The following is a 17866-nucleotide window of genomic DNA, read 5'->3' on the forward strand; positions in this document are numbered from 1 at the left end:
TTTTGACAAAGACCAATGATTTTTGCCATATAGTAAGATTCTAGAAATAATCAGGCCTCAAATAGTCTAAGAGACCTCTAAGGTAAGGGATGGGGAAGTAGCAAGGTTTTCTCTTGAGCTGTTTTTGCTCACTTAACAGAAATGAACAAAAAGTATACATATTCATATTGTATGTTAAAATATGACAAGTGATTTTAATTTCAAACAGAGGTAATTGCAGGAGGAACAATCTTGTCGTGGCCAGGATGAAAGAAAACTCTTTTTATCAGCACTTAAAGCTTGCTAATAGCGGGTTTTTAAAAGAGAATATTAATACACTTTTGCCATTTTGTTTGCAGTCCCTGTCTACATGATTTTCATATATGATAATATGTTTCTCCCAGAATCTTTCCATCTTTGTATGCCCAATACCTAGATATTTCAGGTATATAATCAATGTCTACTGAATGAATGAATGAATGAATGAAGTTAGCTTAGAGGAAAACTGAAACACAGTTATACTCTCCTAGAGGATTAACAAGGTATGAATAGCTTATGGTATGATTAATGTTTTACATTTTAAAAAATGCATATAGTACATATAATGGGTCTGATACTATTCTAAATGCTATACATAAATTAAGACACAGAATCGTCACAACAATCCTATTATTACAGTCCCCATTTTCTAGATGGAAAAACTAAAGCTCAGAGAGAGCTTATGTAATCTGCCCAAGATCCTACAGGTAACGAAGAGGTGAAGGCAGGATGTGAATATCCCTCCTAGCTCCAGAGTCCACGCTTGACCTGCCAGGGCAGCACCCTAACTGATCTCACATGAGCTCACACCAGCCGGTTCTCAAGTCCAGAGAAGGTGCAGGTGGCCGGGCGAGAGAACTGTACCTGCTTTGTGGCGTTCGGGGGAATTGTGTTTATTCACGAGTTTCTCTCACTAGACCGCCAATTTAACACTCTGTCAACTGTCCAATTATTCACGTTTGCGTGGAGCTAAGTGGGTTCTTCTCCAGCTGCACACCTTTTTTCCTCAACATAATTAATGAAGCTCATCAAAACCCTAGAAAACAAGCCCAGAGCACCAGCCACTCTCATTGACATGTTAATAGGAGGTCAGGCGCTCCTGACCCACCGCAGGATGTTTATATGGCCCCAAGGCTGCTGCTCACGAATGTTATATGTTGACAATAGGGTTTGAATGAATAAGGGAAGCCCCCCCCCGGTAACAAACGGCTGTGGAAGTATCTGAAGGCCGTGGGCCACACAGAGCAGGTGAATTCTAATGACAAGGACACAGAGCCTGCTGTGTGTGGCTCTCGGGATGTCGGGAGGGCAATGGGAGGCACCGGTCTATTCTGTCCAGTCTATTCTGTCCGGTTTAGGGTCACAGAGCTGTTAAGAGGTGACATAAAGAATCAGCGGCTCTGAAACAGCCAAAACATTTTCATCCTGCTTCACCTCTGGTCCTGTCGATCGCCTTTCTGATCACAGAGCAGACTTTTGCTATTGTTGTTTTAGACCTGCCCCGTCCAACACCTGGCCACCAGCCACGTGTGGCTATTGAACACCCAAAACGTGGCCTGTGCAAATTGAGTTGTGCTGTAAGTGTAAAAGACACACCCGATTTCAAAGACTTGGTATGAAGAAAACAATGTCAAATATCTCATTAACAATTTTTATATTCTTTGACATCATATTTTCATATATTGGGCTAAATAAAAATAGATTAAGGGGATTCCCTGGCGGTCCAGTGGTTAGAGCTCCCCGCTTCCACTGTAGGGGGCACGGGTTCGATCCCTGGTTGGGGAACGAAGATCCCATATGCTGTGTGGCACGGACAAAAAATAAAAATAAAAGCCTGGCTTAAATAGTCAATTCATTCGCTTTTTAAAAAATACATATATATATTAAAATTAATTTTATCTGTTTCTTTGGGCCTTTGGTAACGTGGCCAATAGAAATTTTAAAATTCCATGGTTTGTATTTGTGGTTTGTATGCTATTTCTATTGGCAGTTCCGCTCCAGAGTTTGGTACATCTACACCTGTCACAGCTCTGAGAGGCCAAATGATTTTCTCTGGGCTTTTCTGCCACAGCAAGGAAAATCTTAGTAAGAAGTGATATTGAAACTAGCATTGTCTGTCATGAAGGCTGCTCTACAGTCAGATGTGAACCACCCTGCAATCCAGGGCCTTTGGTCACCCTTCAACCTGATGGTTTCACATTCCAGGCCCCTCGGGGACAGCACAGCATGGCACCGCGTGGCACACCGTACTTGGATTCTTACTGCACTGACCTGAGAAACTGACTCTCTGCTCTGCGCTTAGTGGCTTTTAGGGAATGAGCAGGTGTACCAGAGCCCCAACCTGTGGTTGTGCGGTTCATGAATAGAACAACAGTGTCCAGTGGAGGGTGCAAGGGGGCTGCTTCACACCTGGGGTGCGTATGGGGCTGCAGCTGCAGCCCATCTGCTCAGAGGGGGTGACCATTTCCCGATCCTCACCCCGGCCCTAGAAACACTAGCAGTGGCCTCAGGTGCACTGCTCTCTCCACCCAGAGATGACCTTCTTCCTTGCACCACTGTCTACCTTCAGCTTGGCACCGCAAGCATTCGCGGCCTAGCAAGCTCATGAATGTCCTTTGTATGAACTGGCTGGAGCCCAGTGCAGAAAAGAAGCCCAAATAAACTTTCAAATGTGTCGGATGCAAAAGCAATTAGGGAATGCAGGTATGTTGATAAAACGTCTTCTAGGAAATCATAATATTAATAAATGAGAGTTATCAGTTTGGATACTATATGGAGTCAATACTTACTCTTTAGTAAATGAAAATGTATAGATAAGCTGCATAAGCTCATGAATCGTATTAACTAATCATGACAATGTATTAGGAATGTAACTAACTCATGAAAGGTATTTTGATTCTTTACGCACTGTGTCAGATGCAAACCATTTGGTGTCATAAAAAAGATGAATTCCATAGAAACTTGCTCAGAAACCAAGATATAATAGAATATCTTTGTATCGGAAAACGGCATTTTGTTTTTCAAAGAAAAGTCCAGAGTTGCTATGAGTAGTTAATGAATGATGATGTACTATGTTTGAAAGCTTGGAATCCCGCTCCTCTCATATTCTAGCGTAATGGCTATCTTTAGACAGGACTTTCGAGTCATAGGTAAGATGTGACCAAGTAAATCCTTATGATAGAAATATTAAGCAAAAGGAACATATAATAGTCTATTACTACTCTAATGAAAACAACTATTTTCATAATAATATGAATTTATTGAAAACTAACCCCTTGTAAAAACAAAAAGTCCAACTACAAAACACAGGAGAAGATATTTGTGGCTCAATTTAACACAAACTTTTAAAAAAGTGCTATGTGCTTGCTTCACCCTATTGCAGAGCGTGGAACCTGTACCTTAGCAAATGAGAAATACAAATCAGCAGAATAAGATAAATAATAACAACTGTTTGAGTTGCTTTTAAATACAAAGAAGTTTTGATATTTAGATGTATATATGACATGCTTATCATCTTTCAGAAACTATTATACTACCCTAATATTTAACCTTATGGTCATAAATATTTGATTCATTTCCCTTTCATCTCATCATATATTCAATCACCAAGTTCTGTTATTCCTTTCCTCTAAATGCCGCTGTGTCTGTTTTTCCTTAAAATTTAAATGCCACATCCAGATCGAGATTCTTACTGTCTCCTACAAATAGTAGAAGGTCCGCTAGCTGTTCTCCCATGCCTTTCGCTTCACTATTCTCCAAGGGTAACCTTCCCTCCAGACTGGCCAGAATCTGTATCATCTCTTAAGGAACAACCCCTTGCCTGCACCAGAATGTCTTTCCACCACCTTCCACGCACCCAACTCCTACTTATTCTTGGTCTGCCTCAAGGCTTATCTCCCCCTTGGAGGCTTCTCCTTTCTACTCCCAGCAGCCCTGACCCTCGCCTTCTCTCTGCCCATGAGCCTTAATGTAGAATTTAGTAAGATGGCACTTAACCACTTGTTGCCTTGTATTTACTTGTTTCATAAGCCTCCTCATCTCCCCAACTGGACTGCCTACTGCCAGACACTGTAGATGATACTATTTTGATATATCTTCTTAGTCTATATTTAGAATTCTAAGAATTTTAGGAGTGAATACACTTGGGGAGGGTTTGCCTGGTCAGGTTTCACAATTTTATACACTTGCGATAGACCCTTAGGCTAGTAGGCTCCTGTCAGGGTAAAAATAAAGCCAGATCTACTCTCTTACGTGTGAATGCACTGGATATCCAGTGGGAGCATTGGGCCGGGGCTTAGGGTTCAGTGAATGACTTTGCAAGGAAGGGAATCTAAGACTCAGGAAGTAGAATTAAACTGGGCATGTGGCCGAGGCAACACCTCCACAAAGCCCAGGAACATCTGGGAAAGGTGCTTGGATGCCATTCTTGATGTAACAGCATCAGAAAACAGAACCCCAAGTTGTGACCCTACTGATGTGCCTGCCAGCAGTCTTGCTCTGAGGAAGATGTCCTAAAAGAGGTCCTCAGTAAGCCTTGTGCTTCCTTTAATGTGTGCCCTTTCCATATCATGGCACTCTCTACAGATCCCGAGAAAGCAGCTCGGCACACACAAGGCTGGGCCCTCAGCAGGTCCTGAAACAGAGGATTGACTATCCAACCCTCTCTCTGGGAGACAAAGGGAAATTCTGCCCTTCACCATGGTGGCGGGGGGTATAGAGGATGAACTGCTTTGTCCTATTAAGAGAATCAACAGGAGTAATTCTATGATTTACAAAACATAGCCAGGATCCACAGGATTTGATCTCTTAAAAAAATCACTCTATCCTAAAAAAGAAAAGGAAATCCAGGAAGCACAGAGTACCCTAACTTTTCCATCTTACTTCAAACGATACAAGTCGGAGACCTTGCAGAATTTATAGTTCCACGGACAATAATTTAAGCACATGCAAATACTGAGCAATGAAATAAACATAGGTTGCTTTAACTGTAGTTCCAGAGTTACCTTATGTACTATTTCTCCAATAGAAAATGGTGGTGGTTTGCTTATTAACATCCACCTTCCCAAGCCTCACCGTAGACCTACTGATTGTGCACCTTTGGCAGTGGAATCTGATCCCCTGTATCTTGAACGATTTCCCCAGGTGATTCTTAGGCCCACAAAAGTTTCAGAACCACTGTCTGACGGGTTGTAAGCTCCCTCAGTAAATAAGAATATTCTCATCCCACAAAACCTTTAAAGAGTATTCTCATAGGGGGCTAATTAAAACCTCTTTCTTCCACAGTACTATTATAAAATGAATTCCTTTCCTAAAACTTTTCTTTTTCTGCTGTTTACTCTTAGCCTCATATTTCTAAGACTCTGACAGGATATCAATCAGGATTTTCAAAATATGCCAGTATGTGGATGGAAATGACCTATTGTACCCATGAATTGGAACATTTCATTTATTATCTGGAATTTCGTAGTGCTTCTGCCCACGGGTTTCCCCTCAGCTGGGAGGCCCTGGATTAAGTCAGTGATGAGGGTTCTGTCAATATTTTACCTTGCATCTGAGTTGCCAGATGCTATTGGCTTAGTCAGGGTCATGGAACTTAAATTGTTTCTATAGTCCTTGAAGTAAGTCAATATTTTCAAGATTCTAAAAACTACTCAATGGTTATAACCACCAGATCTTATTCTAAAATAGCATGATGGTCATGTTGACACTGCTGTCTTTCTGAACACATGTATTTGACATGTAAATTTTATGTCAAGAGAGCACTTTAGCATTCATGAAATCAGCTCTGTTAAAGCCCAAAATGTTAGAAGCAATAATGTGAAATATGCTGTAACATATAAATTTCAGTATCGGACAGTATTCGATATTCAGATAGAAAGGTGTTGAAAGTCGCCAAGGAAGCCTCTGGTAGACTGAACATCCACATTTGTCTTGGATTTTCCAACTCCCTGGTATAGTGACAATAAAGGAATAAAAATGACATAAGCATCCAAAACAAAGAGGGTGGGAGATGGAAATAGCCATCCAGGGTGTCAACAAAATTCTGGAAGATGAAAATCAGATGGCTGAGTGGTGAACGACTGAGCTGTTTAGGGAAAGCTAAATCTAATCCGGCAGTGGGGGAAGCCAGAAATAAAGCAAGATGGGTCAAGTTAAAGGATTCTGTAAAATCTCAGGAGTCAGAAGCACCTCTGAATGCCAGCGTGGGAGGTGTGGGGTGCACACAAAAGGAAAATTGGCTAAAGTTCTGTTTAATGAAGAGGTGGACCAGATACACAACCCCAGACTGGAAGAAGGAGTTGGGAGAGGTGAAGCCACAAAACTCTGGAATCCTGCATCCCAGCCCTGGCTGAGGGTGGGCTGAGGAGCCATACAAAACAGGGAAATTAAGTGAAAGTCTACAAAGTATTTAGTGAGATACCCCTCACCATCACCACCACCTGCTGATTCCCTTCCTCTGCTCAGCTCCTGAAAGCCGGCCTCTAGAGTTACAACTCTCTGTAACGAGGTTGAGGGAGTCTTTTCTGACTGGCCCTTGGGGGAAAAATCTGTAGACACTGGCCCAGGGAAGTGGCTGGGTTCTAGCTCAATCCCCCTACAGTGAAGCTCCACATTTGACAAGCCCTATCTAAGCGCACAGAGCAACTAGTTAGCTTTATCGTGCCTCACCCTTTAAATAAACAAACATGTGAGAAAAGCTTTCAATGTGAAAGAAAGAAAAATAAAATGAGCATACGGAAAATGGTGCTTAGGAGAAACAGAGACAAAGCAGGGAGTACTAGAAAACTTAATTTTAAAATGATAATTAATAGCTTTAGATCAAAAAAGGGTAAATCAGAGAACAAGGAAGAACTTATGGAAATTAAAAATGTGATAAATAAAATAAAATGTTTAATTTTAGAGCTGGAGCATAAAGTTAAGAAAATCTCACAGAATGTAGCATGAAAGGACAAAGATACGGAAAATTGAAAAGATATGAAAATTAGAGAACAATCCAGGAGGTCTGATACATGATGAATAAAAGTTCCAGAAAGTTAAAAAAACAGAAAAGGGAAGGGAGAAATGATCAAAGAAATAATACAAGAACATATCTTAAGCACACAGCTCCAAATTAAAAAAAAAAAAAAGTCACAGTACCAGACATAGTGAATGAAAAAGGGCTATATTAAAGCATATCAACAAGAAATTTCAGGGATAAAAGAAGATTTGAAAAGCTCTCAGAGTGAAAAAACAGGTTATACACGTAGAGTGGGGGATCCAGATGTCACTGGATTTCTCAGCAGTATGAAAGCCACAGGATGGTGAAGAAATGCCTTTACAATTCGGATGGAATATGTTTTCTTGACTATAACTCTACATCTGGCAAACTATGAATCAAATGTTAGGATACAGACATTTTCAAAAATCATTTTCATAAAAACAGTCTCCTGTGCACCATTTCTTAAGAAGCTCTGAGGATGTGCTCCACCAATTTAAGGGACTAAGCCAAGAAAGAAGAGGAGGAGGGATCAAGAAAAACAGATAATGCAACACAGAAGGGGGTGAAATATTCCAAGAATGATGGTGAAGGGCAGTTGTATGACTTCAGTTAAGCAGCAGACCAAGAAAATGTAGGACAGAAGAATACTGGCACAAGAGCATATAAGACTTCAGGAGAGACACCGAAGGAAAGAAAGAAAGAGAGTGAGAGGGAGAGAGAGAGAAGGAGAAAGAGAGAGAGGGAAGTAGGAGGTGGGAGGAGAGGGAGGGAAGGAGAGAAAGAGGGAGAGAGAGAAAAAAAGAAAATAATAAAAAATAGATTATTTGATGTACTTGATCATATTAAAAGTTCTACAGGGTCAGAAAGGTTGAGGATAGACTGAAAGTAGGTGCAGAGATAATACCAATTAAAAAAAGAGGCAGTTATAAATTCCAGGGAAAACAAAAAGTTATACAAGAAAGGAAATATAACCATAGTATACTATGTCGCTAAACTGTGAGGCACTACGCAAAAGTCAGCCATGTAAGTATGCAATACTTTCAAAATCATAATTTGTGGGCTTCCCTGGTGGCACAGTGGTTGAGAATCTGCCTGCCAATGCAGGGGACACAGGTTCGAGCCCTGGTCTGGGAAGATCCCACATGCCGCGGAGCAACTGGGCCCGTGAGCCACGACTACTGAGCCTGCGTGTCTGGAGCCTGTGCTCCGCAACAAGAGAGGCCACGATAGTGAGAGGCCCGCGCACCGCGATGAAGAGTGGCCCCCGCTTGCCGCAACTAGAGAAAGCCCTCGCACAGAAACGAAGACCCAACACAGCCAAAAATAAATAAATAAATAAATAAATAAATTTAAAATCATACTTTGTGATATATCGAGTTCTACTGCGAGTATGGGAAGAGAAAAAGAGAGGCGGTGTGTGGAGAGGGTTGTTTGTGAGGAGGGCAGTGTAAGTGAGTTAAATCCTCGTCTTTTATAGAATCGAATAATTGAAATATTGAGGAACAGCAGTTTATGGAGATAAGAGAAAACAACTTCATGATTTGAAGCAACTGCCTTTGGGAAGCAGAAATTAGAATGGAGGGAAGGAAGCAGGGGGCTGCTCTTTCTCATGATAAGCCTTATAGTGCTATTTGATTTTCTGAACTAAGTCGTGTATTATTTGGATGAAATAAACAATACATAATTTACAAAAACTAAACAAAGAGGCACCAAGTTTTTAAAGTTAAGAAAAATGTATCTTCAAAGAGATTTCCATGATGTCTGTGAATATTGGAGCTCTGGTCCTTCTGTGGAGATTTTTATGGCTCCAAAGCTTATAATAATATACCTCACAGGAGACCCAACGGATTTTGGTAAAATAAAATTGAAAGGGGAAAACATTCTGTAAAATATAAGCATATATGGACTCATTATGATAGACCCAATCACACACAGAAAGCACACATATGAAGAATAAAGTAGCAAAGTGTCTATGACTTATCTAGTCCTATGATTGCAACTAGTAAAAATTAACATCACATTTTGGAAATCATTCACTTTCTACTCTTCCCCGTAGGAATTATTCTTGGGCTCTGGGTATCCCTGTACCCTTCCTTGACCAGCAAGCAGTCATTTGCTTTTGCTTTACTTCTTTCATAGTTGCTCCATTGTTTTTTCGCTTGTCGGACACAGAGACAGAGTTTGCCATCCCAGCAATCTCATTGTTGTTCCACTGGTTCAAGATAACCACCTCCTATCAAAGGATTCTTTTTAGACTTGCCTTTCCAGTTCTTCTATTTGATCTCAATGGCAGCTCTGTGTTATTTGTGCTAACACTCTCCCCGTTGGAGCTGATAATCAACTGTAAACATATTTTTGGTCCAAACTTTGATCATTGCCATCAAATGACTTATGAAACATCCTTATGTTTAAGACACAGCATTCCGTACTATACAAAAATTAGTAAAAACAGAGAGAGAGAGAGAGAGAGGTCCTGTCCTTGAGAAACAAGATCAGGAAAAGATAATAGACACAACCAAAGTAAGTTCTGGTTATTTCATCACAGAAACACATATTTTAAAAATTAGAGAGCAATCCAGAAGGTCCAATACATGATGAAGAGAAGTTCCAGAAAGTGGAAAAGGAGAAAAGGGAAGGGAGAAATGATCAAAGAAATAATAACAAGAGCATAACTCAGAGAAGAGTTGAAAACTTATAATGGTGGAAATTTTATTAATATTTTCATTGTCACTATTTTAGCTGATTTTCATATGAATTAAGAGAAGATCGTAAGGAACGAAAGGGGATGTGGAGAGAGAAAAGAAAAGAGAGTGAAGTGTGGGGAGAAGGAGTTTGAACTATCTCCTAGAGCAGGGATTCACAACTCATATATGTAAAAGAATAGAAAGTAACGGTATCACCTCAATCCTACTGGCAAATTGGATAACTAAGGATTTTTTGAAAAAAAATTAGTGAATGTAAACATTTAAAAAATTGGGTATTTTCCTTCCTTAAAAACATTTTTTTCCTAGTGGTAGAATTAAACATACATGTATGATGGAACATTAAAAAAACTAAGTATAAAGAGGATTTCTCAAAAAGATACATGTACCACAATGTTCATTGCAGCACTATTTACAATAGCCAGGACATGGAAGCAACCTAAATGTCCATCAACAGATGAATGGATAAAGAAGATGTGGCACATATGTACAGTGGAATACTACTCAGCCATAAAAAGGAACGAAACTTGAGTTATTTGTAATGAGGTGGATGGACCTAGAGTCTGTCATACAGAGTGAAGTGAGTCAGAAAGAGAAAAACAAATAGCGTATGCTAAAGCATATATATAGAATCTAAAAAAACGGTACTGATGAGCCTAGTGGCAGGGCAGGAATAAAGACGCAGACCTAGAGAACGGACTTGAGGACACAGTGGGGAAAGGCAAGCTGGGACGAAGTGAGAGAGTAGCACTGACATATATATACTACCAAATGTAAAATAGATAGCTAGTGGGAAGCAGCCGCATAGCATAGGGAGATCAGCTCGGTGCTTTGTGACGACCTCAAGGGGTGGGATAGGGAGGGTGGGAGGGAGGCTCAAGAGGGAGGGGATATGGGGGTATATGTATACGTATAGCTGACTCCCTTTGTTGTACAGCAGAAACTAACACAACATTGTAAAGTAATTATACTCCAATAAAGATGAAAAGAAAAACACAATAAATAATACTCAAATAATTGAAAGAAAAGTATAAAGAGGAAAATAATAATTGCTCATAATTTTACCAACCAGAAATGCCATTCTTAATATTTTAGTTATTCTGTATTTTTCTATACCTATTAAAAAACACCATTTGGATTGTGACATACAAGCTGTTATTTGATCTGCTCATTTCACTCATACTTTGAGCATTTCCATGTGATTAATCATTCATTAATAGCATGATTTTCATGTACATTATTCATTTTTCCAAAATGCTTATTTTGGTCCTAATTTTCACAATCATAAGTAAACCATGAGCATAACCTTTGTACATAAATCTTTGTTCAATTCTCTAATTATAAGGAATAATATGTAAATTCTGAGAAGTGGAACTACCAGATAAAACATATTCAAAATTTTGAAATAAGTTGTGTTGGTTTTTTTTCTCTATTTTTGGCTCCCTCTTTCTCAAAACCTCCAGGAACAAAGTGAATTTCTATTTGTTCCTGAGAGAAATGGCGTTTGCTGCAAATGTCCCAAATAAGTAAATGTCTGTATAAGAAAATTATCTTGAAATAAATGTTCTAGTGTTATATTGGCTTCAGTGCTCGAGTTACTCATTAAAACTAAGTGTTCATCATGGTCCTTGTGGCCAGCAAAGAGTAAAGTGAATTTTCACTGGCAACAGCAGACAACAAATTTGAACTATACCTATGTATAATTATACTTTATATCTTGCCTGTAATTCATGCTTGTATTTGTGCAATGTACTCCCGTAGAGTGCAATTAGCTATTCCGAGAGCTGTGTCAATACTTCTCCACAATCAGATAAAAGCATGAAATAAATGGTATGTTTGCAGAAAGATAGTCACATGTTTTTATATATGTATGTCGAAGCTTGTTTCAAACAGTGGTGAGTTAATATTTCATTAAAAAGCATGCTTTTGCTTGATGGTTCTTTATGAGGTTAAGAAATGATTATTCTAATAAGGAAGATTCTGTCCGTCCTGAAAGCACCTCGTGAGATGGAAGGAGGAGGGGAGGAGCCCACAGATTTAATCCAGAAAACCATCATTTTTGTTTCTTCATCACTTGACCAAGCCCTTTCTCAACATGACCTCTGCAGCTCAAGGCTTTGGTTACTCATAGCCAGGCAAGCATAAGGACCTGAAATAAGCACCTTTAAAATTCATGTTCCAGCAAAGACAGGAGCTTCGCCCCAAGCTGGCAAATTTCAAAAGACATTGAAGTGAGGGTGAGGAGCGAGGCTGCCTTACATTGCACCCACGTGTCTGCAGAGTCGGCACCACTGGTCTGGTTTGGAGGAAGGACTCTACCGCAGCTGGTGTGAAAAACAGCGGATGTAGAAGCACAAGATGCATTAAGATTAAGAGCAGACCGTTCTGACAGCCTGCCAGCTCATAAACCTCGGGGCTACAACAAACATCCTTGTGTATTGCCTATATTTTTGCCTGCTTCAGAACTTAATATTGAAATGTATAAAATGCTGCATTTTCTAATGGTATATAGAGTTTTAATGAAACCAAGATAAGACATAAAAGTTCCCATTTCAATGATGTTTTTCTACCAGCTACTGATTGCCGTTGATGTCAACCAAGCTACATTTTTATTTCTCCAGGCAGAATTTCTCTAGAGCTGGACAGCAATGTGCAGACAAGAAACCACTATGAGGTTTTGGGGTTGGAAGTGCTGTGAAGGACGAGCATCAAGCCACAGAGCTCAGGCCTGTCTCTGCAGGCCAGCACCACCTCCAGCCCTGCAGCCTCCATCAGGCTTGGGGAGGCGGGGCGGGGGGCTGGGGGGGGGGGCGCGCACCTGGAGATGCAGATGCAAACAGTGCCTGGTGATGCAAGATCTGCCTGCCTTTCTTCCCAGCGCTTCCAATGCATCCCACTGTGGATGCATATCCAAGCACTAGTCTGGACCTGTTTGCACGAGGGCCCCTAAAGCAAAGACTTTCCTGCAAAGTCTCCAACTGCAATGCAAATGTGGGCATCCAGAGAGGACGGAGGCGCAGAATTATGCCTACACAACTGACAGCAGTTGGCAATAAAATGATGGATAGCTCATGAATTCACCCACGTTGGGGTAAGATCAGTAGAACCGCGGATTTCCCCCCGCGCCCTGCCAGGCAGATGACGTGTTAAATTAAAGGAGCATTGTCTGCTTGCTACACTGGTCAGGGTGAGGAGAGCCGATGCTTGTCAATGAGGGTCCACTCTCCAATGGTTGCCATTCATTTTTACCATGGATCCCTGAGAGCCCTACACCCCGATACCAGGATGTCATGACGAAAGACAGTGGGAAAGAGGAGACTTTAATAGAGCACTAAGAGACGGTCATCATCAAATTCTCCCGAACCAGAGCTGAACGAATTGGAGAGGTTTTACTACACTCTCAGGTCACGAGGTTGAAACAGCCTCTAACAGTGCTAATACATCGACAAATGTTAAAACGTTACACGGTCCTATAAAAATCTATCCTCCACTTCCCTTTGCAAACACAGAAAACTCTCCCACCTTTGAACATCAAGAATCCAAATTTCCACGATTCATAATTCAGTGAGACAGGCCAAGGTTGTTCAGAACCTTCTAAGACGGTTGTAGAGATCCCTAAACGCTCTGGCCTTCCCGCCATCCCCAGTCCTGGACCGCATGACCCGGGAGAGAAGCTACAGGAGGAGAACCACGTTCTGTCATGGGACCTCGACAGCCTGCTTCCTTCCTAGTGAGCATTTTATGTCATTTTCGCTTTCTTATCTTTTACCATGTCCAGAATAAAAGAAGTTCGATTCCCAGGCATTCAAATACAGGAAAGTATACTGTGCCGCCTTTCCGCATCTCTTAGGAAAAAGAGGAAAAAACCCTCAAACAAACGTGGTAACTACGTGAGGATATGTAGGAAGGATTTCCACAGGGGATTAACCCCCTACCACTGAAGCACGGGGAGCGTCGCACGTCGACGGTCTGCCACGCACGCCGAGGGCCCCTCCAAGCGCGTCCCACTTGCACACTTACCTGACCGTGGGATGGAAGCGCCGGGTAAGCCACGGGCTGATTCATCACTCCCTTCTGCTTGATGAGAAGCATGCGTTTCTGGCCCTCACTCAGGTGTGCCCTGGGGGCCTGGAGCTGTGGCAGCGGCTGCGGCGGCGGGGGTTGCTGCGGGGGCTGCTGCTGGATGTAGGGCATCAGCGGGCTTTTGCCGGGGTTGGCCATCGGGGGCGTCATCCTCTGACTCAAGTCTGCATTAAAATGGGTCAGAGGCTTAGTGTTGCCGTAAGTAAGAATACTGTGCTGTTTGTTTGAGGAGTTTGTCCCCAGGTTATTTGGCTGCTGATTGATCATATTCAGGTGATTCTGAGGGAGGTAGTTATTCATTGTCGTCTTCTGCAGGTTGTTGGCCATCGGAGGCACTATGGGATTTTGGTTGTTAAAGGCTTGGGGGTACATCATTGGGCTATTTGGTTTTTCCGCAGAGAAAGCTGCTCCGTAGGGGCTGGATGGAGGCCCTAAAGGAGACCAACTTGCGGTCTGATTTGAGTGCTGCTGCTTCTGCTGCATGAGCTTGGCCCTTTGCTGTTGCTGGGCTGCCATCTGCTTGAGCTGCTCGGCCGGAGACAGCTCAGAGCCGGGCACGGCACCAGGCCCCGACCCCGAACCAGCCACTGGCACGGCGGCCGGATTAAGGAGATAACCATTTCCAGGCCGAGGTGGAGCCTGGCCCGGGGTGTGGGCTTGGTTTGGAGTTTGAGGGGACTGGACAGCACAGTTTGCTGGCGAGCTGGCAGGGTTGGGGGCCGCGGGAGTGCTGGCCACGGAAGGTAAACTGGTGGCCGTGGAGACAGCAGAAAAGGGAGGACCAGAAGAAGGAGGCCGGGCCTGGGGAGAGCCCATGGAGACGTGTGCAAAAGGAGAGTGAGATGGGTCACTCTTCACGCTGGAGCTCTCCTGGGAGACGGGGGTCTCCGTGGCCGGCTGCGAGAATTCTGGTTCCTTCTTCTCTTCAAAGTCTTCGTTGAACAGGTCCTGTATGTCATCTTCAGGAACCGTGTTGGCCAGTTCATCTATTAATTCCTGCCACTCCTGGTCATTCAGGTTAATGTCTGAGAACAGCTTGTTCTGATTCGAAAGAGACGTTTCTGATGTGTCTATGCAAGTAGGGTCGTCTAGAGGTTCTTGTTTGAGGTCCTTGCTCTGCAAGATGGTGAAGCTGTCCTCCAGGTCACTGCAACCGTTCACATGAATTTTAAGTTCTGGGAGTCTCCCATTCTTACTCAGATCTTCCAGAAGCCCAGGAGTGTGAGCCCCACTATTCTGCAAGGGCAAAGAAGGCTTCAGGTCAAGTTGGTGAAGAGGAGAAGCTGAAGGCAGTGGCATATTGTTGGGCAAATTGTTGATGGCTTCCATCCCTGTAGGAATGTCCTTTCGTATTCGCTTGCTGGTTGGAGAAAAACTCCCATCACAAGCACCATTCTGCTGGTCTCCATTAAGTGGTGATCGGGCTCCTTCCAACTTCCTTTTCACAGTCTCTTGGAGCTGGAAAAGAAACAGGAAAGAGAATGACTTAATCTCCAAGTCATGGTTTACTTACTCATTAAGCATGGTGGTACGCATCACGACGAACTCATTTTTAAATGGTTTAGAACACATCAGAAAGATGTTATACTTCTAATTTCAAAATTGGCCAGGCTTCAATTCAAATTCTATGGGAAAAGGTTTTACCCAAAAGCAGAGCTCACACGGCTAAGAGATAGAAAGCAAACTAAAGACTGGACGGTGGAACAAAAGAAAAGAAAGAGTTAAGGCAATAATTCTCCCATTGGGAAGCATCGTCTTATTATTATTTTTCAAATGAACGCTACGAGTGAGACTTGGACCAAAATCCATGATACCAGACTTTTCTGGATTTCCTTCGTTCTTTCCATCTGTGCTTTCTCAGTCTCTTATGTAGTATTCTTCTTTCGCTCTCCTAAGTGATGGGATTCTTCATTGTTTGGTCTTAAGCTTCCTTCTGCTTCCAGGGCACAGTACATGTTGTTTTCTCTTCTTGGAATATACTCCTCCCCCTCCTCCTCCCCTTCCCCTGGTAATAGCTACTCATCTTCCAGGTTGTAGCTTAGACTTCACTTCCTCTAGGAAATCTTCTCTCACATCCCTTCACCCCAACTACAATAGGTACCTCCTTTGACCCACCTGCACTGGGTTGGAAATCCTGGAATACGTTTCTCCAAGCAACCTCTACTTCCCCATCATAGCTTCTACCATACTTTGGGGCAATTGCTTAAGTGTCTGTTTAGTGAGCTCCAAGAAGAGGGGCTACGGCTGACTTGCTTACTGTGTATCTGTGGGGCTGCAGGTAGTGTTCAGTTCAAGTTCACAGCAGTGGTTAATAGACAGTGGCAAAAATGAATGATTCTACTGTTTAATTCACAGGGGCTGAAGGAGGTGAGCTTGGATCAGAGCAGGAGGCAACTCCATTGACATTAAAGAATGCTTGACTTTGAGCTTCGACATTCCTGGTAATGGAATCTCTCACCCTGGAGAGTGCTGTGTCCATTTAACTGGACTCCTTTGAAAAGCCCGGGGGCAACCCTTGGTGGATGACGACAAAGAGAAGGCAAACTGGGTTGGACAGAGGTTTCAGCAACTTTGCAGAGCTGAAGGCACAAGGCAGAGTGACCTGGGGAAGGAGGGAAGAGGCAGAAGAGCCCCACTTGGGCACTCTCCTATCCTTGCCAGAGGGGCTGCGTATCACAGGAGCAAGGGGGGAGAGAGGAGCAGGATCCCCTCTGACCCCGCACTCCCACATGGAACTGGGAAGCCTCCCCAGGAGCCCCCTGTAGAATAAAACCGTTCCGGAGACAATCTGGGGGATTCTAAGACGTGCTACTTTATTGCCTTTCTCTCATAAGTAGAGAATTCCATTTTAAAAGGAAACAAAAGAGTTCCTTAAGTAAAAATCCAGTCTAACCCTTGCTCCTAAACTTTCTATTTTTTTTTTTGAATTAGAGATATCATTCTTCAATTATTTTCTTCACTTATCATAATGATACTTTTAAAAAACCATTCTTTGCTATTTCACTATTTGTAATTTTTTATAGTTTGTAATATCCATATTTTTCTCTGCCATTTATTTGTGGTCAGAAATATCAGTGCCTGCAAGAAACTACCTATATATACAGTTGCTCATGATTTAAGACAGTCTTAAGTCACTAACACTTTCGATAATTTTTTAAAGACATGGTTTAATCAAACTTGTGATATGTTGTCTTCAAATCATTGGCTATTTAATTATTCACAGAAACTTCTTGGTCTTCCACCAGCTTAGGGCACACACCTAGGATCTTCTCATGCACACACAATTATACCCTCACAGATCGGAGACTTAGACATCCTTTCAGGGGACCAGCCTCAGAAACATGGCTCCTGGTCATCTAGACAATAAGAGAATGATAAACTTTCTATTTTTAATCACCAAATATTCTGTAGTTGCTTGGTAGGTGTTCCTGAATTTCTGAAAACAAGGCCCCAACTGGGACACACTGGCATTTGACTTCAAACAAGATCTGGCTCAATCCATCATCTTAGGTAGAACCTGCTAGAAAATTACGTTATTTATTGAACAAACCAGGAAACCGTGGTTCTGATCGTAGATATGGCAGATACTTGAATGTAGCTCTAACACACAGTGGCAAGTTCAGATATGACAGCTTCAGGGTCTAAAGGAAGTAAAGCTCGGGGCCCTCGGCACCTCCTGCAGGGATGTTAACTTTAAGAAAACAGACACTTGTCTTAAAAATGAACCTGACTTTATTTTTAAAACTACAGGTCCACGATTCTGTTCTAGGCCATGAAATGGATGGGGCAGGATGGAGAAATAAAGGCAAATGCTGTTTGTTCCGCTGGAAAATAGTGGTGGCCGAGACCATGGAGACAGACAGGTCTGGCTGGGAACCCCAAGCCTCACCTCTTATCAGCAGAGCAGGCCTAGGTGGGTGAGTCAGAATAGGGCAGTAGCACAGGGAGATCAGCTGGGTGCTTTGTGACCACCTAGAGGGGTGGGATAGGGAGGGTGGGAGGGACACGCAAGAGGGAGGAGATATGGGGATGTATGTATACATATAGCTGATTCACTTTGTTATACAGCAGAAACTAACATAGC

At 42.4% G+C, this 17866-nt stretch overlaps 1 protein-coding gene across 3 annotated transcripts in view; it reads right to left on the minus strand.

The window, feature by feature from the left end:
• The window catches only part of MAML3 (mastermind like transcriptional coactivator 3), a 628002-nt gene that overhangs the window by 163103 nt on the left and 447033 nt on the right, over positions 1-17866 (minus strand). For all 3 annotated transcript variants that reach the window (XM_059922512.1, XM_059922511.1, XM_059922513.1), the window contains one exon: positions 13720-15240. In XM_059922512.1, the coding sequence (XP_059778495.1) occupies positions 13720-15240 (1521 nt within the window). The remainder of the gene's footprint in view (positions 1-13719; positions 15241-17866) is intronic.

Source organism: Balaenoptera ricei, chromosome 5 (genome assembly GCF_028023285.1).
Source record: "Balaenoptera ricei isolate mBalRic1 chromosome 5, mBalRic1.hap2, whole genome shotgun sequence".
NCBI lineage: Eukaryota > Metazoa > Chordata > Mammalia > Artiodactyla > Balaenopteridae > Balaenoptera > Balaenoptera ricei.